The sequence below is a fragment of the Canis lupus genome, chromosome 22 (genome assembly GCF_048164855.1).
Source record: "Canis lupus baileyi chromosome 22, mCanLup2.hap1, whole genome shotgun sequence".
Lineage (NCBI taxonomy): Eukaryota > Metazoa > Chordata > Mammalia > Carnivora > Canidae > Canis > Canis lupus.
In genome coordinates this window covers 6,271,032-6,296,168 of record NC_132859.1, presented here as the reverse complement: position 1 = coordinate 6,296,168, position 25,137 = coordinate 6,271,032, and the positions used below count along the sequence as shown (strand labels likewise).

Below are 25,137 nucleotides of genomic sequence, written 5' to 3'. Positions count from 1 at the left end.
TATTTTTTTTTAAATAAAAATTTTAATAGAGAAATTTAGGATAGACTTTGGAGTTAATGCTTTCAAGAGGCCCAATATATACTAATATTAGGCCCCTGATTATTCTTCTACTAAAAATCACTTTCTTTAAGTACCAATCTTTGGTAATGAGTTTGAGAATTGCAGGTTTATCGATTTGTGACTATTCTTTTATTTCCTAAGTCCTGACATAACGGACAAAAAATATCCAATTACTTGCATCTCTAAAGAATGTCAAAGTGATCAGCTTTGTGGATAGGGTCTCTCTCTGGTTGCAGCAAGCAGAAGTCCAATATCTGCACTCAATATTGCCTGCTACACTAGGCTACTTGGTCTAGATTGATTTTAAAAATTTACCACCATAAGAACAAAGTCACTGAACAATCATTAAAAAAAAAAAAAAAAAAAAAAGAAGTGTTTCCTAGATGTTTATACTGAGCCTTGTGTTACCTAAGACTATACAGTTCCAACCTGATGAACAATGGCATATGGACATGCCTTCACATGCCTTATCTTTCGGCTCAAAGTTTGATCTACCATAGCACACAGGGTCTATTAATGTGGTAATCCATGCTAGTTGAACAAACCTGGACTTTGACTAAGTGTCCACTAATTTTTTTTTAAAGCCTCTTCCTACAAAATGATGCAAACAACCATTCACAAAATTTCACTTTATGGTGTATTAAGAGCTCTCATATAGGCTCTGATTTCACAACTAAGTTACTTGATAATGATGACATTATGGCAGGATGAAGAAACACTGTGGGAGTTGTTAATTGTTACAAAAACTGTTAAAATTTTACAAATTTTTACAAAGTTGTAAAATTGTTACAAAAAGTTGTTAATTGTTACAAAATAAGCACCGACTACGATATTACAAAATCTGTCTCAGAATCTGTTTATTTCAAAAACAAGTCACCACTGATGCAATAACTTTTGAGTTAAAAATACACGCTGTTAAGGTGATCACATATACCCAAAGGGGTTTCCAATCTATAGTTGTTCTGCTACTTATTAGTATTTAATGGAAGTACTTTAACCTCAGCATTGTCAGGAGGTTGGAGAAAGGACTAGCATGGGATTCAAAGCTCTCTGTTTGGGGCTGTTTTGTGCTCTCTTCGCCTCTCATTTGTATATCTCCCTACCAGATGACATTGAAGAGTACTGGAAAGTAGTGGCCTTAGCTACAATTGCTAAAACCTTCACATTTATGGTAAGATTAACATTTTTTTTTCTTTCTGGATATTGTAATGCCTTGTTGACTAAAAATCTGTGCTTGTGAACTTTTTAGTAATTGCTGTTTTATAAATAACCATCGCTTCTTTGTTAGAAGACATCAATTACACAAATTTAACTAAATAAGACTTGCTGCATCTACATCTGAGCAAACAGAGACAGAATTCTTGCTTCTGAGGAGTTTATATCTAACTGTAAAGATTGTGTATATTGTGTTACGCGTAAGTAGTATTGTTAAAGGGAAAAGCTTTGAAGTTTACTTGATAACTTGTGTTTGAGTTATATTTGATACATTTGAGATTCTGGTTGTTTTACTTAGATATATTATACAGATAAATAGTATAGGTGTTTGTAGCTACTTGATGTTAATTTAGGGCTCTATTTCAATGTTTCCATTGGCTATTTTTAATTCTAAATTGCTAGGTTTCAGAGATTGTCTGACTTGAAATATAGGAGGTTGATTATGAATTTGAGCTAAAATAGCTCCTTGGTAAAGGCGAGATATAGTTAGAAGCTAGCATTTTTGAGCTTTTGGAATATATAGGGTTTCTATAATATATACCTCTGTGCATCCCCCATCCCATCTTCTGATTATTTATACCCATTCACAGAGGAAGAAAAAGTTCAGAGGAGCTCCTGCAGCTAGAAAGGGACACATTCAGAATTTGAACCCACAAAAGCCTCATTTCAAAGCTCATACTCTTTCTGCAGAACGAAAAGGCTCCCAAAAAGGTTCTTTGATGACAGAAACAATAAGAAGCTGAAAGGAGAACCTAGCAGCAGTGAATGATTAGAGAAGAGAGAGCCATCGATGATAACAGAGGGAGAAGCCATCCCCTGGTACTTCCTATAGCAGACAGCAGTTCTATGAAATCATGGCCAACTCCTGCCTGTGTCTGCTAAGCCCTGATATGTACCTCTCTGATCACTTGTAGCAGCACAGAACTTTGCCATAACCGTCTCTTCCTCCAATGCTCTTCCCCCTGGACTTAATGTAACATGAAAGTAGGTGTGGATAAGCAAGTAACAGCTCCATGAAGGCTTTTCCTTTTTCAGCTACAGATTATTCTCACCATTTCCCATCTACAATAAAATTAAACACTTTAAAGATTTTATATTGTATATGGGTGGTTCTTTATTTTTTCAAAAGATAACAAGAAAATCATCTGTGTATTTAAAGACCATTCTAGTAAAATTAACAGTCATTGGCTGTTCTAGAGAAAAGAGTTCTGTTCTTCTCAGTATCGAATTTCATAAATCAAAGTTGGGATACCAGGAAGAAAAATGAATTCTTTAATGTGTAAAAGGGAAGTGAAAATTAAAGTTTTTGAGAAAGTAACCTTGATAAATAAAATGCATTGCTATGTCTCTCATATGCTAAATTGGAAGGCTGAGTTTGGTTGAAGAAAGCATGTCCAACCTTGAAAAACTTCCTTTTTTATTATTTTTTATTTTTATTTTTTTAACTTCCTTTTTTAAATACACATATAAAATGGGGATACTGGGCAACCCTGGTGGCGAGGAGTTTGGCGCTGCCTGCAGCCTGGGGTGTGATCCTGGAGACCCGGGATCGAGTCCCACATCGGGCTCCCTGCATGGAGCCTGCTTCTCCCTCTGCCTGTGTCTCTGCCTCTCTGTGTCTTTCATGAATAAATAAATAAAATCTTTAAAAAAAAGAATTTTTATTAGTGAAGAATACTTAAGTAAGACACACTTATTGAATGCACGCATGTGCTAGGCCCTCCTCTGTGTACATTAATTCACTTAAATCCTACAACCCACTGAGGAATTTGTTGTTGTTATTTTTATTATTGTAGACATTAGAAAAATTGAAGTAGAGAGCAATTTGCTCCCCGTTGTATAGTCAGTAAGTGATAGTCTAAGAGGCTGGTCTAGAAAAATGGGTGCAGATTTGGTTTTGACATTTCTTGGCTGCAATTTAAGAGCTTCTGTATACTTTCTTATCACCAAAGTATAGGCATTAGGCGTTCTCTGAGACCCTGTCATACCTTAAACTCTGGGAAATAATTGTAGGAATAAAGGCTCTTTAATGTACTATTTATTGACCATATAATTGTTAAGGTTCTTCTTTTGAATAAACTGTCCATTGACACATCACAAAGATCCTAGAAAAGTTGTCAGAAATACCGGAAGAGCTTTCTTCAGTGATCTCAAATATGAGATTTGAGGGACAGGGAGTGGGGGTAAAGGACACAAATCTATCTGGAGTTGAAAACCAGGGCATTTAAATAATTAGTAGTGCGGTCATAAGACAACCTTTAAAATTTCAGATTAAATAAAGTGAACCATAAAGAAGAAAAATGCAACATGCCTACAAAACAAAAAACAAAAAAAAAAAAGAAAAGGTGGTACAAGACCTGGACATTTTTCAGACAAGAATTTTTACAATTAGGATATCATTACAACTGGCATTAAAAAAAATGCCAGTAAACTGAAAGCTTTTGAATGACCAGTTACTAATCTAAAATATAGAATATGTGGGATTTTCGACAGGATTATGGAATAAGATCCATGCAGTATTATTTGGAAATGTTACAAACATTCTATTTGCTTATTTTGTTTGTTTCTTTTTTCTTTTCTCTTCAGGTGCTTTTGATGTTACTTAAGGATGAAAATGTTCAATGTTGTTTTGCTTTACAGGGTATGTGTATTGAACGGATGGGTATTATAAAATATGAAGAGCTTGTTTCCATGTTATTCAGACTGGATGAAACCCAACCAGTTTCAGATGAAAATGTCACAGTGATGGATACAGAATTTTCTGGCGTTCCAGTGCGTGTGTACTTGCCAAAGAGAAAGTCAGACGCCCCAAGACGAGCTGTAATCTATATTCACGGTGGTGCATTTTGTTTTGGAAGCTTCAGTAAGTTAATCATATGAGGAAAAACTACAACTGGCTGTGTATTTTTGATATAAGAACTGTTTCATATATGAATACTTATATACAATAGTTATAAGTGTAGCTGTAAGTATGATATCCCGTAGAGAGATAGACACAGACATATGTTTGGCAAAAAAAAAAAAAAAAAAAAAAAAAAAAAGACATGGAGATGGTTATTTCAGTTTTGGTTTGGTTTGGTTTTGCTAAGCATTTTCTTATCAGCTTTTATATTGCATAGCTCATATCAGATGAAAGTAGGATATGAATGAGTCAACTAATACAACTTGTTTTCTTTGGGATAAGAATATATTTGGGAGCAGAAGCATTGAAAGGATGCAGATGTTTTAAATGATAAATCAGAGTCATACATTGTTGGTTGCTACAAGGTCGAATTTGCAGTTGCTGATAACAGTAATGCCAACAGTGATGAAACTTAGAATGGTAGCTAGTCTTGATTCTTAAAGGAAAACACAAAATAGACCTATGGTATAAATTCTCCTGATGAAGTCTAGTTTCCCTATTTACCTTTGGTGATCATTCTAAGAGGCATATATAGCAGGTCCAAAACAGAAAACAGAAATGTATTTTCTTTTATGGAACTTTGGAAAACTCTGTGATACAATGGTGCTCATACATAAGGAGTCACTATTCTATTTAATTAAAAACTGAATAGAATTGAAGAAAAGATAAACAGGTAATAAATAATTTTTTTAATCTTTTGCCTTTCTCTAAGCCTCATTTGGTTCTCTTTTTTTAAATATTTTATTTATTCATTTGAGGCAGAGATGAGAGAGAGAGAGAGAGAGAGAGTATGGGTACATGAGCAGGGGCAGAGGCAGAGAGAGAGGGAGAAGCAGACTCTCCTCTGAGCAGGGAGCCCGACAAGGGGCTTGATCCCAGGACCCCAGGATCATGACCTGAGCCGAAGGCAGGCGCTTAACAACCCAGATGCCCCAGAACATGCTCTTCAGTGTAATTAATCAGTCTCATTTTCACTTCCCATTTCTATGCCCTATAGGCTCTAGGACTAGAGCCCTTCCCTATCCTCTTATTTTCCCACCTTTAATTAATTTTTTGATCTCTACAATCCACTACATTGGCTGAAGACTAGTCTTTTCTCTTTGACATGCAGTGGTCCTCCCTTTTTCTCTGACAAAGTATCTCCTCGATTTCCTCTGCCATTCCTTGTTTTCTCATCTTTCTCTCTCGTCTCTCATCTCAAAACAAGGCAGGGGTGCCCAGGTGGCTCAGTTGGTTAGGCTTCCAACTCTTGGTTTCAGCTCAGGTCATGATCTCAGAGTCATGAGATCAAGACCCACTTTGGGCTCTGTGCTCATCTTGGAGTGTGCTTGTCCCTCTTCCTCCCCCTGCTTATGCTTTTTCTCTCTCTCTCACAAATACATGCATACATACAATCTTTAAAAACAAACCAAAGAAAATAAGAGATTTTCCATATTTACTCTTCATAAATATTCTTGTCTCCCAGAATTCTCTCCCTACCTTTGGGTTTCGATTCTACACACCCTCTTTTCTAATCCCTTCTCTTCTTCTGCTGACATCCAGTCCTGAATATGCTTGTCTGATAGTATTCCTGAGTCCTGGACCCATATATACAAATATCACTTAGACATTTACATACTGGACAAATCACAGACATTTCAGTTCAATAGGACCATACACAATTTATTGTCTTATGTCCAAATGGCTTCAGAAAAAAAAAAAAAAAACACCATCCATCTAAACCAATACCTGAAAGCTCTCAGTAAATAGCAGTTATGGTTAATTATTTACAGTTCTTTGATACTCACATCAAATTACCATATCCTATTTATTCCACTTCTGAACTTCCATTTTGACTTCCTTAACACAACTTAGTACCTCATGATCTTTTACATACATTCCTTTTGATGTCTCTGTCTCTTTCCTGCTCAATCTTAGTTCATTTTCTACACTTAGCGTGCTGGATCTTTCTAACGTGCAAATATGGTTATATGATTTATTTGACTAAACTCTTCAGTGACTTTCATCATATATCTAGACCATTAGCATATTGTTCAGGTTTCCAGGTTCTTACATTTTTAACTTTTCTTACTAACGCTACCCTTCATAATTTTGTTTCAACCATACTAAGCTATATTTAGTTCCCAAACTCTCTGTGAATTCTTATTTTGATCTCTGGTATGCTTTTCTAGCTTATTTTAATAAAACTTCTGCTTACCCTTTTATGTTCAGATAAAGTATCATTTTGTAGGTAAGGGTGTGTGTATGTGTGTATGTAGTCTCTCTGGTTTTTTTTTGTTTTTCATTAAGGATTTTATCTATTTACTTGAGAGAGAGAGAGTACGAGTAGGCGAAGGAGCAGGAGAAGCAGCAGACTTCCCGCTGAGCATGGAGCCTGACAGGGCTTTGATCACGGACCCTGAGATCATGACCCGAGCCCATGGCTGATGCTAAACTGACTGAGTCATCCAGGTGCCCCTAATCTTCCCTGGCTTTAAAAGGTTTTAGTAATGTTGCTATGGGGCCCATTGCATCATGTGTTTACCTGATGGCAACAATCATTTTTTTGTTTTGTTTTGTTTTATAATTGTGTTGCGTGCTCAGTTAGCATCTCTCCAGGAAGTAGAATCACCTCTTTGCATCTACCAAAGCATTTTCCATACAATGAATGTTCAAAAAATAAATGTCTTGAGAAAAAAAAATATACTAGATTACTAAAAGGAAATTCTGTGGTTGTTCACTAGAGGGATTATTAGTCAAAATGTTTTCCCAGTCCTTTTATATCGTTTTCACCTCCTTAATCTTTTCAACAAATTAGATTTCACTTGTAATTTAATTTATATCAGACATTAGGGTGGTTGGAATACTTTGCTTCCTTTATAAAATACATTATAAGATATTATAAGATATATAAGAAGATAAATTAAATATCAATTTGACCTCATTTTTCTCTAAAGAGACGTATTAGTGCCATTAGAGCTTTTATAAAGTCTATGAAATATCCAAGTATCCATATATATATATATTTTACCTGGAACTTCAATGAGCACAAGAGAAATGCTCACAGATGGGAAAAATACTTTGTTGGAAACATACTTAGAAGTGCTTCTGAATATCAGATTGATTACCCCTTCATTGACATATGCAATGATTGTGATCTGCAATTCCTAAAAATATGTGAATTATTATTTAGGACACACATTCCAATTTCTTGCTCAGCTGAATTTCAGTTGTGTATTTTTTCTGGTCTTGGCTTTATATTTGCACATTATTTGTTTGTAGATTGAGAAACTTTCTATTTTGTGACAGGTCAGGACTAGACATTTTAACTATTGTCTGATATTTATAAATTTCAGTTTCCTTTCTTTGTTTCCCAAGCTTCCTATTTTTTTTTCTCCATTAGACTTGCTGAAAGCTAAGAAGTATAAGAAGATATTTCTTTAGTAGATTTTTTTTTTTTTACATAGAACTGTGGTTGTTGTTTTTGACATCTATCCTAATATCTTTTTGTTTCTACCTGGGTTCTTCAAGTGATATAAATTCAATAATTGGACATAGAAGAAAGAAAAACATGAACCAACAAATTTTATCAGGAAATATAGTGAGTTAAGACAGCTGGAGATAAAGAATGGGAAACAAAACACTTAAACTGACTTTGTTGCAAGATAAGTGGAAAGTATTGGGAAATAAAAAATAAAGACAGGTTTGAAATAAATCATTGAGGGACTTTCAGAGGGTTCTTGTACATTTTGGTGTTCATCTACCCATGGCTTCGTCTTGCAAATCATCAACTAAATCTTTAATGAAAACATTATTTTTCTACCTACAAGACTCGCTGACTTACTTTTCTGTTTTCATGGTATTCACTCCCAGTATTTAATTAGTTTTTAATTTGAAGTTTTGTTAATGTGCAGGAAGCATCTTGGAAAAGTCTGGAATTTGATCACAGCTCTAGAATTTTCTGAATTTCTAGGGTCTTGTAGTAACTAAAGTAATAGCAGATGTAGCAGATGTCATAGAGTTGACAATGTTTTGTGGCCAGGGCATTGGGAAATTGGATTTGGAAGTACCTGGGATGAGATATGCGTGTGTACTCGGGAGATGAATTATGGTTTGTGTGCCATGTGTGCCAAAATGGATATGTACATTTAAGTCCACATACTGACTTGCCAGAGGCTCTCCCAAAATTTAGTTGTTTTTCCTTAAGACTCTGTCTCAGATACTAAGGTTATTGCAACATTTTATAATGTGGCATACTAAAAGAATTTGGAGATTCAAAGAACCATATTACTGAGTGCTGTGGTTTTAGAGAATCAGTACATCTATTATTTCTCCCCTGAATTCTGAGCTTGAAGATCATACACAAGATTCGAGTGAGTGACAGTCAAAGCATAACCATTATTTCCAAAGAAGGTTTTGGAGAATGTGTATTTAGGTATTATGACACTCTTGAGTTAGATTAACTCATCTATAGTGGCTGGCCCTGTTGATCAATCACGCACCTCCTCCTTATGAAACTTGCTGCCTGAAGGAACAAGCAGAATAAAATGCAACAAGCCACAGAAGGTTCTCAGGGGTCAGGCTCCTTGTGTATAGGTAGCAGATGAAAAGAGAAAAATTAGAATGGGCTTAGCCTAGTTTCTCTTCCTCAAAACCACCACTCTGCCTAGACATCCTTCCATCTCTGGAGACAGTGCCTGAGAAGAAACTCCTGCAGAGTGTTTCATGCTGATTCTGGTCCCTCTGCATAGAAATGGGGTGGGAAATATAAGTTCCTATATAACACACCCAAATCGCATTTCTTTCCAAGTTCACAGCTATAAGCATTTCTGTTGCTGTTTAATTACAGAGAGTACTTTGACATTTATTTTTTCATTTCAGAAAATGCGGGTTTTGACTCCTTGAACAGATGGACTGCAAACAAACTCGATTCTGTTGTTGTAGGAGTGGAGTAAGAGATTGATTTTCTTTGGTTACTATGATTTTTTTGCCTTTATCAAGTAGAGGTTTGATTTCCAAATCAAGTCAACTATACTCAGATATAACTTTTAAAAAATTAATCTATTTTATTTGTCACCATTGCAACATAGACCATGAAATTATTAACTTAAATTTATTTAAGTTAATTTAAGCTTAACTTAAATTACCCCTATTTTTGGACCCAAAAGAATCCAGTATCTCATATTCTTCTTGGATTATGTGAATCTCTGAGTGATATTCTTGAGTGAGCATTTGTGGAAACACTGTTGCTTTAGATGTGTAGAATTCAAGTCCCAATTTGTATCTCCGGTAACAGATAGAAATAAATGAATTTTTACACATTTGGGATGGTAGGTTGTGTTTGGGTTGGCAAACAAAAATTATTTTGTTATAATTCTTATTTGGAGTAATGTGGGGGATAAAGATTGGGATCAGCTAAGAATCTTGAGCCACTCTCAGGAAAAATGATCTTACGTTCTGGATTTTGCTAGAAAATATCAGAATGTCTCAGGACAGTTCATTACTTTCTTAGAATGGTACAGTATAAATTTCTGAAGCTGACATCTCCAAGAGTAATTTTTTTCTTACCCCTCTCCCCTAGTCCATAGTAACAAAAACATACTTAGAGAATTCCAATCTAATAGTTCTTAAAGGCTATAGTGACAGGTTTTTTGCTTTGTTTTGTTTTTGTAGCTAGGAAGCTATGAATGTTCAGAAAAACAACTAAAGTGACAATTTGATCACCAAAAGAGTGATCATCAATGTTGTCATTTTGGCCACTTTCAGTACCTACAGTTCCTATTTTCTTTTCTTTTCTTTTTTTTTTTTAAGATTTTATTTATTTATTCATTCATGAGAGAGAAAGAGAGAGGCAGACACAGGCAGAGGGAGAAGCAGGCTCCATGCAGGGAGCCTGATATAGGACTCATTCCTGGGTCTCTAGGATCAGGCCCTCGGCCAAAGGCAAACACTCAACCGCTGAGCCACCCAGGCATTCCTACACTTCCTATTTTCAAGGGTACTTCTAATTTATAATACGAGGACATTACATTTTTTTTTCTTTTTTTACCTCTATAGCTCTTTTTTTTTTTTTTTTTAAGATTTTATTTATTAGAGAGGGAGAATGAGCTGGGTGGGGGAGGCAGAGACAGACTCTGCACTGAACAGGGAGCCTGATATGGGGCTTGATTCTGGAACCCTGAGATCATGACCTGATCCAAGGCCAGACTCTTAACCAACTGAGCCACCCAGACACCCCTTACCTTCATAGCTTTTGAAGTAATCTAAACCTTCTCACTTTAAATCTATTTTAATATAGTGATATGTTTGTGTCTGACATATATATCCTATTAAATCCTTATAATTTGTGTTGTTCTTTGCCCTAAAGAAGTCTAAACCTACTGCATTGAAAGTAATAGATACCAACATCTTTGGGATGTGTTTAACCTATACTTTGTTTAGGACTTTCTAAATATATTTATCATAAAATTTTAAGTATTATCTCATCAACATTTAATATTAAATACAAATTTTTTATTCTGAAGAGCAAAAAGAAAAAGTCCTGATAGATAATAGCTAATAGAATTATTCTATTTTTACTGCTCCACATATAGAGGGGGAAAAAGCCACTTATATCCATCAAAAGAATGGTGTGGTAGTTTGCTTTGTGAATGTATTTATCAGAAACAAGCAACCTCCCTGGCATATTTAAAATATTATTTATACTTCAAAATTTTCATCTAAAATCAACCCTGGGCATTATCCATAGTGAGGTCTGTACATTGTAAGCATGTAGAATTTTTACCTAAGTGACCTTGAAAAAATATAACATTTTGCCTAGAATATTCTCTTAGATCTGCTGCCTTCAAAAGTCCATGGTGCTTTTTTAATGTTTGGATCATCAGTTACATTGAGAAGATGATATAAGTTGTAGAGTATCTCTGATCCAAAATGTGCTCGGACTAAAAATTATGCTTACAGTTTAGAGAGTTCATAATATCCCCTACTCCTCACATACAATGCTATCCAGGGAACTTAGACACAAGGTTGAAAACCTTTATACCAAGTCTCATTTTTTTTCAAAGAATAAGGAGCCAGTGGAAAAATTCAGGTTTGATATTTGGAAGATTAAACAACAGAGACTGGTGTTAAATTGCATTTATTTGGTATTTAAAAGCTACTTGGAAAGATCTAACCATAAATGGTACCTTTAAAATGAATTTTTTTTTAAGTTATAGATTAGCTCCTCAACACCACTTTCCAGTTCAGTTTGAAGATTGCCTCGCTGCAGTCAAGTTTTTTCTCCAAGATGAAATTCTTGCAAAATACGGAGTAGATCCTACACGAATCTGTATTTCAGGAGACAGTTCTGGGGCCGGTTTGGCAGCAGGAGTGACTCAACAGGTATGTTTTATTTGTCTTTATTCTGAGAGGTTAAGTTTAAAACGCATTTTTTTTTTCTTATACAGATAACCAGTTCTTCCAGCAACATTTGTTGAAAAGACCATCCTTTCTCATTGGATTACAGTGATGCTTGAGTCTAAAATCAATTTACCATAATATGACTATTTCTGAACCCTCTCTTCTGTTCCATTGGTATTACTTTGACTTCAGCTTTGTTCTTTCTTCAAAATTATTTCGACTACTCTAAATCTTTTCCACCAAAATGTTGGGATATCTTGTCAATTTCTAAAATAGAAAGGCTGATTGTATTTTGATTGGTAACGCATTGAATCTATAGATTTGAGGATAATATTGATACTGATATAATAATAATATAATATTAATACTTCCAATTAAAGCACATGGTATAGCTCATATTTTATTTAGATTCTCTTCAATTTCCTCAATACTATTTTACTTTTTCAGTGTAGATATCTTACAAATCTTTTTTCAATTTATTCCTGAGTTATTTGGAAATTTTTCACGTAAAATAGTATTTTTCAAACATTTCTTTGACAGTATATAGAAATTTGATTTTTACATTGGCCTTTTACAGTCATATCTTTATAAGTTCCACTTATAAATTACAATATTTTAAAAAACATTTTCCAGAATTTTCTACATAATCTTATCTTCCACTACTAGAAATAGTTTTAATTCCTTCTTTCCACCCTTTATACTTTTCTTAATTGGTGCACTGCCTAGGGCTTTCAGGATGATATTGAATACAGTTGTCTTGCTCTGATAGCTTAGGAGGAAATCTGAAGAGGAAATCGTTCAATATTTCACTAATAAATATGATGTTAACTGAAGGCTTTTCATAATTGGCTTTTGTTGATTGAAGAAGTCCTTTCTATTCCTAGTTTGCAGATGGTGTTTGCACAAATAGGTATTAAATTTGCTAATTTTTTAAAGATATTTATCTATCTATCTATCTATCTATCTATCTATTTATTTATTTATTTGAGAGAGAGAGAGAGAGAGAGAGAGAGAGAGAGAGATCTCCAGTGAGTAAACAGGCTAGGGAGGAGCAGAATGGGAGGGAAAGGGACAGGACAAGCAGACTCCATGCTGAGCATTAAGCACCCTGAGTTCAGGACCTGAGCTGAAACCAGGAGTTGGATGCTTAACTAACTAAGCCACCCAGGTACCCCCAATTTCCTAAATGTTTTTAATGCATCTATTGATGCATGACTGTGAAACACACATGACTTGTTATTTCTTTCCCTTATTCTTTTAACATGGTAAATTATGTGAATTGATTTTCAGATGTAAAATTATGCTTACATTCCAGACATGAGCCTCACTTGGTCATGATGACAAATTTTTATATATTACTGGTTTCCATTTGCTAAAATTAAAGATTTGAGGGATTGATACCTATTTTTTTAAAAAAGTTCTTGTCACAGCCTCATTCAATCATTTGGGAAGCATTCCAACTTCTCTGTTTTTTTTTTTCAGAATACCTAATCATAAATTTATTTGTTCTTTAATGGAGAAGAATGGTGAGGAAAGCAGAAAGCTCACAGCTGAAGTCAGAAATCACAACATAAATTCATCATTTGTTCAAATGACAGTTGGTTAAAGTCAAACTTTTAGAGGGCTCTGAAGGAGGGAATAAGTTAGGTCATTTCCAGGATGTGATTGTAGAGAATTCAGACACAGGCTAGTTGCACAAGTCAATTATCATCTATGTTTCTTGAGCCCAAGTCTCCAAGGATTGGCAGCTTCTTCATTCATGACACGAAAGCTTGATGTTAGGTACACAAAGAGACACTCATAAGAATTGTGTGTGGGTTTGTCCTCACTCAAAATTTGGGGGACTAATTCAGGACACTGGGAGGGGCCCCTGTGAGCTGAGAGGGAATTTGCAGAGATGTTCCAATGAGTTGCTGCTATTGGGAAAAAGAGGTGAGGGGCCCACTGGAATGGAACTGGGAGAGCTCCCCAGTGGGACCAGGGTCTAGGAACAGAATGACAGGAGCAGACCTTTGGTTGGGTTGGGCCATGTAGGCCACGTGAGGGGAGCACTTGATGTCTGCCTCCTTTGGGCTGTGAGGCTTGGAGGTGGTGAACTGCAGGACTGCTGTTTCCAGAAGTCATCCACAGGAAGCAGAGTTGGGGGGAAGGGAGTGCTATGTTGATGTCATCAATGCTCACAAAGGCTTCTTTAAGGGTTTGGTGCATTTGAAACATCTCATCTCAGTGCTGAGCATGCTCAGCAGGTTCCTCCATCAGAGTATTTTGGTCCTCGGAAGAATATAACTGCGCTAAGAGCTCTGAAGTTATAAATGCTTTAACACTATTGACTATAAGGTATATTTTCACTTTTGGAATTTGATGTCATCACATGTTGGGATGGCAGATATGTAGAAGTCTACTAGGTTATGAAAGGTCCTCACTTGTCTCTCCACTTGTGCATCCATGGAAAAGATTTCTGCTTGGCTAGCCTCATTATTTGCAGTTAAAGATTCATAAGCACAAACTTCAGTTCTTAGTAGGGAGGTCTTCCAGCTGCCTACATCCTCCAGTGAATCACAGGCCAGCTCAAGAGAGCAACAATCTTTGTATACATTCTTTTGTTCTTTATTAAAGAATTGAAACATGTATTTGCTAGACAAAAAGTCCACATCCCAAACTTCCAGGTTTGCCAGGGGAAGTGTATACTTCTTTTCTTTTTCCTTGTCATCTTTGTATGAGGAAAAACTCAGTGGTAAGGACAAACCAATATCCTTTAGAGCCTCCCTGTATGATGCCAGTGATGCTGGTGGCTAGCTACTCCCTGCAAATTACCCTAATTTCCATTTGTATTTTTCTTGCTAACTTGACTGCTCCTCTGCTGAGCATTTGCAAAGTTAATGAAATCTCTTCCTGTTTGGCGTTGATGTAGGAGACTTGGGTGTCAATCAATAGTAGTACCTAATGCTTTGTTTTGACTTCTTGCTGTCAAATGTGGTTAGCAACAAGCCTTTCCATTTCCTCTCAGGGTCTGGGAAAGTTTGCCATTTTGAGGGGTATCTTGACAGTGTTGATTAATTTTTGTGTTACCAGATCTACACTCTTCAAGGAAGGCCCTCTCAGCTTTGCAATTCGTCTTTTGACTATTTCTTGGACTGCCATGTCTGTAGAAAACAACCCTGTCCTGATACAGTGTATGTTTTTGATTGCATAGGATATTCCTCTTCACAATTCTTTCTCATTGAACTCCATCTTTACAATCTTTGAAGAAAAGCCTTCATAAAAATACAATTTATTTTAGCACTTCTTGAGAGTTCCAGAGTATCTACTTGATCCCCTAACCCTTTGATTCTCTTCTCAGAGTCTGCAGCAAAATGTTGATCTATCTGTAGCAATGCTTTGGTCTTCCTGATAGGATTTTCTGGCTCGAAGGTTTTTTTTAGGTTTCTACTTTGTGTTGTGTGGAAAGCAACTGCCCTTATCATTTCTTTCTGAAGTTTGGCAGAGTATCTCAAATGTGGTTGGTATTTTGCTGATTAAGGGGCTTCTGCAGGTATGGGGTCTCCATCTGATCAGCAATATGTTTGTGAGGTGGGTGTGAGAGAAGCAGATTCTTGTCTATCAATATGGCAGCCTTTATGTCCTTCTTTCTACCTGTGTTCTTTTTTTTTTATTGAAATTTGATTTGCCAGCATACAGTAGTATAACACCCAGTGCTCATCCCACCAGGTGCCCCCCTCAGTGCCCGTCACCCAGTCACCCCATCTCCCCCACTCACATTCCCTTCCGCAACCCTTTGTTTCCCAGAGTTAGGAGTCTCTCATGATCTGTCACCTTCTCTAATTTTTCCCCTTCAGTTCCCCTCCTTTGCCTCTCACTATTTCTTATATTCCCTGTATGAGTGAAACCATATGATGTTCTTTTAGCTTCTGTTTACCCTCTCACGTAACCCCTGTGAAGAGGCAGTATCTTATTTTCTAGGACACCCCTGGCATCTCTTTCTTCATCTGTAAGGTCTAGTTTGGTGATGATTCCAGGGGTTCTCAGACCTTGAGGATCAGCATCTTTAGCTAGCTTCAGTGATTTGAGTTTGTAAGGTTAATATTGGCTAGGGCAACAGCCAAAGTCAGCTCTCCTGAATGATGAACTGCCTAATTATTTCTCTGATTGGATACTCACTATCTGGTGACTGATCTCCTGTGAGCACTTTAGTTACTCTAGGTAGGTTGATAAAAGTTAGATTTAACACAAGCAGGGAATAGATTATCTTCCCAAATTTCCATGAAACCTGCAATATCCCTCTTTTAAAAAAAAATTATTTCCTTTTAAGAATGAAAATAAAATAATCAAGTTAGACTACTTACAGGAAAATTATATTCACACACATATTAATATTTTATATATACACATATACAAATATATATGTATATACGTATGAGCATGTACATATACCTATGCATATATATTTCTCTGTATTACCACATACATTTACAAAGCCCTACTGTAGAGCCAGAATGGCAATTGTTAGCAAGGCTTCACCTTTAATCTGCACCCTGGGCTTCCCTTCAGCCCAAGATGTTTCACTTTAATCCCCTTCATGTTTAGAGTTCTATATACATTTTCTTAGGGGAAAAAAAATAAAAGAGAATTTCATTACCAAAAAGAAAAGTTGCATACCATTAGACTTGTTGATTCCTGAGGCCTCTTCTGACCTGAACTAATTTTCTGTGTATTTGAAATAATATATCACTTATTTGAAAGATCTTGCTGGGATAGGGTGGGACGTGTGGTGGGGAATGAAAATTGCAGACTATCCCCTTTTTTACATTATTAATTGCTATGACACATCATATAGAAATTTAATCTTTTTTTAAGATTTTATTTATTTATTTGACAGAGAGAGAGAGAGCACAAGCAGGGGAGCATCAGGCAGAGGGAGAAGCAGGTTTCTTGCTGAACAGGGAGCCCGATGCAGGGCTCGATCCTAGGACTCTGGGATCATGGCCTGAGCTGAAGGTAGGTGCTTAACCAGCTGAGCTCCCCAGGTGCCCCTAGCAATCTAATCTTGAATTTCACCTAAAACTGGTTTTATGGACTTTGAAATTCTGAAAACTATCCAGTAATTACCAAATCAAGAAGCACCTTGCTACACCTCTAATTTCTGTTTACATATTGTAATATTTCCCAGGCTTAGTAAATGAGGGAAGCTTTTGAAATGAAGACAGGTATAGTCCTAGAGATTCATCAAGATGTGAAGACCTCTCATTGCTTTCCAGCAGGGCAATCCTAAATATTAACATAGCCACCAAAACCAGATGCAATTCTCAGTAAAATTTGTGGACAGTACAAGTTGTCTTACAGTGAATTAAAATTTGACATTTTCCTTTCTTTGAATTAGATAATTATACAAGAATATAGTATCTGTTTAACTTGCTGATATATCTGATCAAAGAGATTATTACAACTGGAAATGCTGTGTCAGAACTCAATAAGCTTAAATTACATAAAAAAGGTGACTTCCTTTACGCTTTCTTGTTTATTTTTATGATCATACTTTAAGCTACTTATTCACAGTCTGCTAAACTTCCTATGTGAGTTATATTTTAATCCAAAAGTTTTATTCCCCATACTAGATTGGTTCTTTATCTGGGTCATCAAAATCAACTTTTACTTTGTAAATATTATAAACCTTTTTCCCCCCAAAGTCTCATGACCTTGTGCTTAATAATATGTTAAAGATTGATGGCCTGAAAAACTCAGTTTCAATAAGAATCTATCACTGAGAGATCAATATTGTTCTGTACTCTGAGAAGACTTCAAGAGGATATATTCAACTTGTTTTTCCAGTATGTATACCAAAAAAGAAAAAAAAAACATATAGAATTCACAATATAAAAAGCTGGTCTCATGGATTAAGAAGTCAAATAGATTCTTCTATAATTTTGTTTTGTGGACTTTGTCTATTTTTCAATTATGTTTTAATTATTGAAAAGGAAATGAAGACATTTCTCCTGAAGACTTTCTGGCAATATCACATAATGTGTCCTAAAATCACTAAAGTTGGTGGCCAGTCACAAGGATCTGAATAATCACTACAATCAAGGAAACTTTTCTGGACATAGTCCCTTAATTTTTAATTTAAAGGAACAAATATTAAAATTTTAATCATAGCATTTAAATGCAATTTCATCACCATCTCATCCAACTTAATTTTAAAGTAACTTATGCCTTATTTTTATTTATTCGAGTCATAAACATCTTCTTAATTTGAGATAATAATATGGATAAATCCTTAAGGAGGAAAGCAAGTTGATTATTTTGGGCTTTTTGAAGGATTCTGTATTAATCCATTTGGGCTGCTCAAAAATAATAGCAGATACTGCGTTACTTATAAACCATAGAAATTTATCTCTCACAGTTCTGGAGGCTAGAAGTCTGATATCAGGGCACCAGGATGGTCTGATGAGGGCCCTCTTCCAGGTTGCAAGCTTCTCATTATATCCTCATGTGGTGGAAAGGGCAAGCTAACTCTCTGAGCCTTCTTTTGTAAGTATGTTCATCCCATTCAGGAAAGTTACACTCCAGTGACCTAAATACCTTCCAGACACCCCACTGACTAATACCATCACCTTGGTCATTAGATTTTTCAAAATATGAACTTAGAGGAACATAAACATTCAGACTATAGCAGGCTCCACGTGGGAGTTCTCCAGCTCCCAGTATCGTTGGAACATGCGCCCTAGAATGAGACCAAAAGGCCTCTCATATCAGAATTCCTTCATAATGGTTCATTGTTCCCACAAATACTCACTGGCTGTCTGTGTATTGGTGAAATTGAGTGTGAGGTAGGGTGGGGGGTGGTCAATGAAAAGGAAAATTAGTGGGAGGAACATCATAGTTGCTGTGGAACTGGGTTTACCTGGTTGAAAATAGTAGATCTGCTAAGTTTGGTGAATAAGACTTAGTACTAGCGGTGTAGGAATTCTATGTATAAGTTAATATTTTGCACACATCTCTCCTTCTGTGGATGACAGGCAATGGATAAGTTGCTGTGAACATGCAGGACTTTGAATAACACACATCCAGACCAGGGAGGAGATAGTAAGGACCCTTGCAAAACCAGTGACTGGTTTGAAAAGGATAGTGGATAATGAGGGACTCAGTCAGGAACTCTTGTATGTGCCCTTGGCAGGAAGAACCTACTATTTTCTAGGAAAGCGCCATGCCTTAATAGATGGTCTTTGGGCATCTGGGGAAAGGGAGAGAATTCAGTAATGCTTCACACTATCTGGAGCAGGCCTTATGTCAGATATAAGTATCTGACAGACAACTGCTCTGAATGGGCTTCAAAGCCATTGAGTCCGTAGACTGATATTGGCCTCTGTGCACAGGGCATAAAGTCATGAAGCATCTTTTCTCTGACTTTGCTATCGGCTACCACTCAGCCACCGGTCCCAACTCATAGGGGTTGGTTGTAGTGAAATGTTCAACGTGTAGTATTAAAAAAGCAGAGAAATGAATAAATCAATAATGCTCTTAAGAGGACACTATCCTTAGAACCAGAAATCACAGGATGTAAGAAGCAGTAAGAGACATATAACAAGTAGGTTTCATGTAGGAGTGAAAATAGCTCTGACCCACATGTCACTCCAAGCTTTTTAGCATGATGAGAAGTCTTTTATGAACTGGTTCCAAATTTTGTTCCCAAATATGCAGACTTAGGAGATCAGTCTTTACCATGGTGGTAATAAACTACTCTCATGATAGTCCTATCAGTGGCATGAACTGTAACTTGAAAAACCAGTTAGAGACTCAAATTGCATGGTTTAGTAAAAGAAGGGCAGAGGGAATAGTTTATATGTGGGAGAATTCTATTGTAGTTTTCATGAATTTAGGATTAATGGTACTTAAGTATAAAAGGGAAGTTCAAATGCATCCTATCCATTGTGTTCTCCTTGAAATACTGTTAATTATTGAAAAGGATTAAGAATAAGGATGGGCTTTGTTGAGCACATTCCATAGCCTTTTACTGAGTTACCAAAGGTCTTTCTTATACTGAAAAATAAAAATTTAAACGGACAATTCAAGAAACATTACCAGTGTTTAAACCTCAAAGGATACTGCAACAAGCAAGACATGTTCTCTCAATTTTTTTTTGACTTTGTATTTTCATTCTTGTTCTTTTCAAAATAATAATAGTGTCCTGAGATAAATGTCTTATACATTTTCTGCATTCAGGTACATATGAGTTGCAGTTAGGTCCATATGAAATGAGAAATTCATATCCATTCATGTAAGAATCACTTTTCTGTTAAAGGACGGTCCACTCAGGGCTTTTGGTAGTAATGTTTATGGATCAGTATCAATGCTCATTTGCACTTTTGCACTCTGATCAGCTAGTTGTCTTTGAGTCCATATGGGTCTAAGAAGGAAAGAACAGAGCTATAGATAATTCAATAATTCAGTGTTATTGTTGGGACCTATTTGTTATATGTCTCTTACTGCTTCTTACAGCCTCTGATTTCTGATTCTAAGGATAGTGTCCTCTTCAGAGCATTATAAACTGAGCAGCGATATTGATTTATTCATTTCTCTGCCTTTTCTATACTATATTGAACATTTCAGTATTTTAGACTCAGTAAGAGATACAATGATAAGTTAGATATTATCAGCACTTGTGGAACTCAAAATCCAGCAGAAAGATCCATTATGTATATTTTTGTAATATAAGGGGAAAATGATCATTGACCTTAAAGAGGTAGAGAGCTTTTTGGAAGTTGAGAGGAGTTTAGAGAAAGAGAAGTGAACTTTGGTCAGGTACTCACAGGCATAATCATACATATGTGACTATTAATGTACATAAAACGTGTAGAAAACATCTGAGAAGATTCATACCAGACTGATAACAGGGAAAAATTGCCAAAGTTGGAGAATCAGACCAGCAGGTGCTCTTTCAATATAATGAAGGGGGTTAACTTTGAAATGAGCTTCAAAGGATGACAGGGGATGGGAAGCGGCAGTGAATGGCCAAGCAACAAATGATGTAATGGGGACATAGAGGTGGTAAGTGGTGTCACTTTTGTGGGAAAACTTATTTCATCTAACATTCCAGAGAGGGCGGTGAGAGCCAGATAAGGGTGTTGGTAGGTTCCTTTTTGCCCTCTCCCTGTGTATGTGGTGCTGTTTGTTTCTTTGTCTAGGTTTGGGATTTTGGCAGTGGGATGTTAATGGTGGACTTTTGCTCAGTAAATCATCGACCTGAGGGCACTTGGGAGAGACTTAGAAGTTTCATTCAGAAAACACTGTTTTGGCTCATTTTCATTCTAAACTTGTGAAACCTCTAGCACTTTGGAAAAGCATCCTGGAGGTGATAGGATACAATGCCCCTTTCTGAGGTACCTCTCGCAGTTCAGTTTTTTCACTCTTTTGGGTTTAGCTGGCTGCTGTGGTGAAAGATTGACTTGTAGGTACATAGGACTGGATCCTGAGGTGTGTTGCACTTAGGGCAGCAGCAGGTTTTTTCATTTGTCCAGATGCCATTGTCTCAGATGCCATGCTCTAGCTGAGACACTTGCTCCCTGGAGGTTATTTCAAAGTTTTGCCTATGGTCCACAGGGTCATAGGTGAACCTCAGGACACCCTTCACCTCTAGAAAAGGCTCCTGGGACACCTGGGTGGCTCAGTGATTGAGAATCTACCTTCAGCTTAGGTTGTGATCCCAGGGTCCCAGAATGTGAAGTCCTGCATCAGGCTCCGCACAGGGAGCCTGCTTCTCCCTCTGCCTATGTCTCTGCCTCTCTCTGTGTCTCTCATGAGTAAATAAAATCTTAGGAAGAAAGAAAAAGAAAAAAGGGCTCCTTGTCAAATATTACACATTTTCTCCTTGCATGTCAAACTGTAAATATCAACAAGTTTTTTAAAAAAAAATCAATTTTATCCCTTTGTTTTCCAAGTATTACCATTTTTTCAGAAGGTAAGTTACCTATTAACTGGCTTTTTTTTTTCTTTTTCTTTTTGTCTGTGTACTTTTGCACTTAAATATATTTCTTAAAATGTACAGTTGGGAACATACTTAATAGCCAAATAATATTATTTTAAACTTTAAAAAGTTTTAAAATATTTTCATTGTAATATTAATTTTTAATTTTAATTTTTAAACTTTAAGATAAAGATAAAATATTATTTAGTAATTACATCTATTTCTTCTATTCACTGTGGTTTTTTTGAGTCAGGAATTTTCACAAACTTCTATATACTGTCAATTTCCCCAGGAAGACACTACTTGGGTTATTTGCATTGGTGATTTTTGACAAAAACAACATTATATGTATATATTTCCCTCTCCCCCATCCCTCTATTTTATTCTCCTTTGCTCACTGTACTGAACCCCTTTTATGTACCAACCCAATTGACAATAAATCATCAATTTGCTAAAGCAAATCTAGGAGGGTTTATGCTGTTAGTGGTTATGAAGCCACTACTGTCACAACTACTACCTCTGTCACTACCTCAGATTGAGGAGCTCACTATGTCCATTGTTCCCAGTCTCTCAAATTGCTCTTGGGTACAGCCCATATGTCTATTTTTTTAAAAAAATTTGTAGATATATAATTTATATATAACATATTAGTTTCAGATGTACAGCATGATAATTAGATATTTGTACATATTGCAAACTGGCAGCACAGTAAATCTAGTTAACATCTATTATCATGTATGACTACAAATTGTATTTCTTGTGATAAGAACTTTTAAGGTTTACTATCTTCACAGCATTCAAATATACAAACTTTGGATAATTGACTAGTCAACCATGTTATACATTACATCCCCAGGACTTACTCATTTTGTAACTGAGAGTTTGTATCTTCTCCCTTTCTCGCACACGTAACCAACATTTTTAAGACTTTACTGTTGAAATGAGTTTGACATTTTTCCATACCACTGAAAGACATTATAAATATTGTGAAAATAGCTATAATATCACATCAATTTGTATAGATTTATCACGAGATTGCTTAAATTATTAAATTCCTTCCTCGTGGTGTTTCAGAGGTCTTTGCTTATAGGACATCATTATGTTTTTTCAGGTCCAGACAGACACTGGATTTAAACATAAAATCAAGATACAAGCTTTACTTTACCCTTCCTTACAGATAATTGATTCTTATCTGCCATCTCACCAAGAAAATGAGCATGGTATAATTCTACCAAGGGACTTGGCCATAAAACTTGTGAGTTTATATCTCACCAAGGATGAAACATTTGTCGAGGCGATGAGAAGAAATGAACATATGCCTCAGGAATCAAGACATCTGTTTCAGTTTGTTAATTGGAGCACTCTTTTACCCGAGAAGTATAGGAAGGGTTATGTTTATACTGAACCAATTCTTGGAAAACATAATTTTTCATTTCCAGGACTTATGGATATTAGAATATCACCCTTACTAGCCAATGATTCCCTGTTACAGAATTTACCACCAACCTATATTCTTACCTGTCAATATGATATTGTGAGGGATGATGGACTTATGTATGTTTCAAGACTTCAAAATGTTGGAGTTCAAGTTACTCATGACCATATTGAGAATGGAATCCATGCAGCTTTATCATTTATGACACCACCACTGTATTTACATGTAGGTCTCAGGATAAGAGATATGTATATTAGTTGGCTAGATAAGAATTTATAAATATGCATGACATATACATATTTATAAATATTTATATACTTGGCCATCAGGTAACAGATTGTAATTTGTGATTTTTTTGTAGTTGTAGTGTCAAGAATAATGTAATTTGTGTTATCTGAATCTATATTTAAGTTAGTTATAAGTTACTGTATGTCCTTGAACTGGTTGATTTTTCAGATTCACAGAATCTGCATGTGTAAAATGCATTTAATCCCTTCATTTATAATTGATTATGTTGATCCCAGTAGGGACCGGCACCTATTAAAGTTGAGAAATAAGAATGGTTACTGGCAAGTTAGACAAGATTGTTTCCAGGCAGACGCAGAAAATACAATAGTGAGTGGGAAGAGGAAAAATTAAAAAAAAAAGTATGAGGTAATTTGATTACTTTTCTGTGTTGTAACATATTACTACAAATCTAATGGCTTAACACAACAGAAGTATTTTCTCTTAAGTGTCCTGGGGTGGGGGGGCGGGGGGGTTGTCACAAAATCAAGCTGCCACCAAGAGCCACACTCCCTCTGGAGACTTTAGATGAGGCTGTTTGCCTCTTTCATCTGCCAGTATTCCTTGGTGTAGCCAGATTATTTTATCTTGAAAGTTAGCATCTTCAAATCTTTCTCTGCTCCATCTTTACGTGGCCTCCTCTGCCTCCCTTTTAGAAAGATACATGTGTTTGCATTTAGGGTCCACCAAAGTAATCCAACGTAACATCCCCATCTCAATATCCTTATTTAATTACATTTGCAAATACCTGTCTTTTTCCCCATGTAAAGTAACATTTATAGGAACTAGAATTTACATTATATGTTCTCATTCATTTGGGGAATATAAATAATAGTGAAAGGGAAAATAAGGGAAGGGAGAAGAAATGTGTGGGAAATATCAGAAAGGGAGACAGAACGTAAAGACTGCTAACTCTGGGAAACGAACTAGGGGTGGTAGAAGGGGAGGAGGGCGGGGGGTGGAAGTGAATGGGTGACGGGCACTGGGTATTCTGTATGTTAGTAAATTGAACACCAATAAAAAAAAAAAAAAAGATATATTTTGGAAGACCTTTTTTTTCACATTTTCTGTCAAATGTTACATTTTAAAAAGGCAACAGATCAACATTATAATTCATTCTAATCTAAATATGTACTCAACAGTGTAGCCCAGCTCAGTATAGAGTGAACAGTTTTTTTTTAAACTGTCAAATATGTCATTTCAAAATACCAAAATAAGAAATCACTTCTACAAGCCATTTGTTGAGTGAAACCATAAATTAAAACTAAAGATTCATTGCTGTGAAAACAATCTGTAGTACAGTAGTATGAATCTTGGATATTAAATATAACCAATTGAATCAGGTTAAGAAGTTAAAAATAGGTGTTGGAGAAGAGGGCGAAGAAGTAGGGTCCCCAAGTCACCTGGCCCCACCAACTTACCTGGATGACTTTCAAACCTTCCTGAAAACCTATGAATTCAACCTGAGATTTAAAGAGAGAACAGCAGGAACCCTACAGGGAGAAGAGTTCTCACTTCTAACAAGGTAGGAAGGCGGAAAAAAATAATAATCCAGTGGGGGGAGGCATGAGGAGCCCCTGACAGGAGAGCCCAGCCCTGGAGAAACAGGAACTTTAAAAAACCCGCCCCGGATTCTTCCCAGAGGGAAAGGAACTCATCAGGGAACTTGGGCAGGATCCCAGGAGGGGCAGTGGGGCCTCCAGTCCCCCAGGGTCACTAGGAGAGGAGGGGCACCCTGGGGAGAGCCCAGCAACCCCTCCCCCAGAAGACCAGCTGGAAGGACGGGGGAAGAGCAAGTTCTGGACTGAGCAGCACTGGAAAGCTCCAGGGGAAGTCAAGGAATTTACAGTATATGGAACCAGAGGGTACCCCTCCTTTTTTTTCTCTTCCTTTTTCCAGTAC

The 25,137-nt window shown here is 36.3% G+C and overlaps 1 protein-coding gene and 1 pseudogene across 2 annotated transcripts; one reads left to right on the top strand and one right to left on the bottom strand.

Annotated features, from left to right (window-relative positions):
• The first annotated feature begins 915 nt into the window (after window positions 1-915).
• Window positions 916-23,608, top strand: AADACL2 (arylacetamide deacetylase like 2). Of its 2 annotated transcripts, XM_072792267.1 has the most exons (6): window positions 916-980; window positions 1,167-1,231; window positions 3,916-4,138; window positions 9,038-9,107; window positions 11,368-11,539; window positions 22,627-23,608. In XM_072792267.1, exons 2-6 carry the CDS (start codon window positions 1,229-1,231, stop codon window positions 23,227-23,229), a joined length of 1,071 nt encoding a protein of 356 aa, XP_072648368.1. In that variant the 5' UTR covers window positions 916-980; window positions 1,167-1,228; the 3' UTR covers window positions 23,230-23,608. The 2 variants fall into 2 exon arrangements, with proteins under 2 accessions (XP_072648368.1, XP_072648367.1); XM_072792266.1 differs by having other exon boundaries at window positions 921-1,231.
• LOC140613719 (dynamin-3 pseudogene) lies at window positions 13,402-21,009 on the bottom strand (annotated as a pseudogene).
• Window positions 23,609-25,137: the final 1,529 nt, after the last annotated feature.

Bases quoted from the DNA above. Each gene is read 5' to 3' on its own strand.
- AADACL2 (XM_072792266.1), top strand. From the start codon at position 1,094: ATGGGATTCAAAGCTCTCTGTTTGGGGCTGTTTTGTGCTCTCTTCGCC. The intron at 4,139-9,037 runs GTAAGTTAATCA...TTTTCATTTCAG, and splicing joins ATTTTGTTTTGGAAGCTTCA to AAAATGCGGGTTTTGACTCC. The intron at 9,108-11,367 runs GTAAGAGATTGA...TTTTTTTTTAAG, and splicing joins TCTGTTGTTGTAGGAGTGGA to TTATAGATTAGCTCCTCAAC.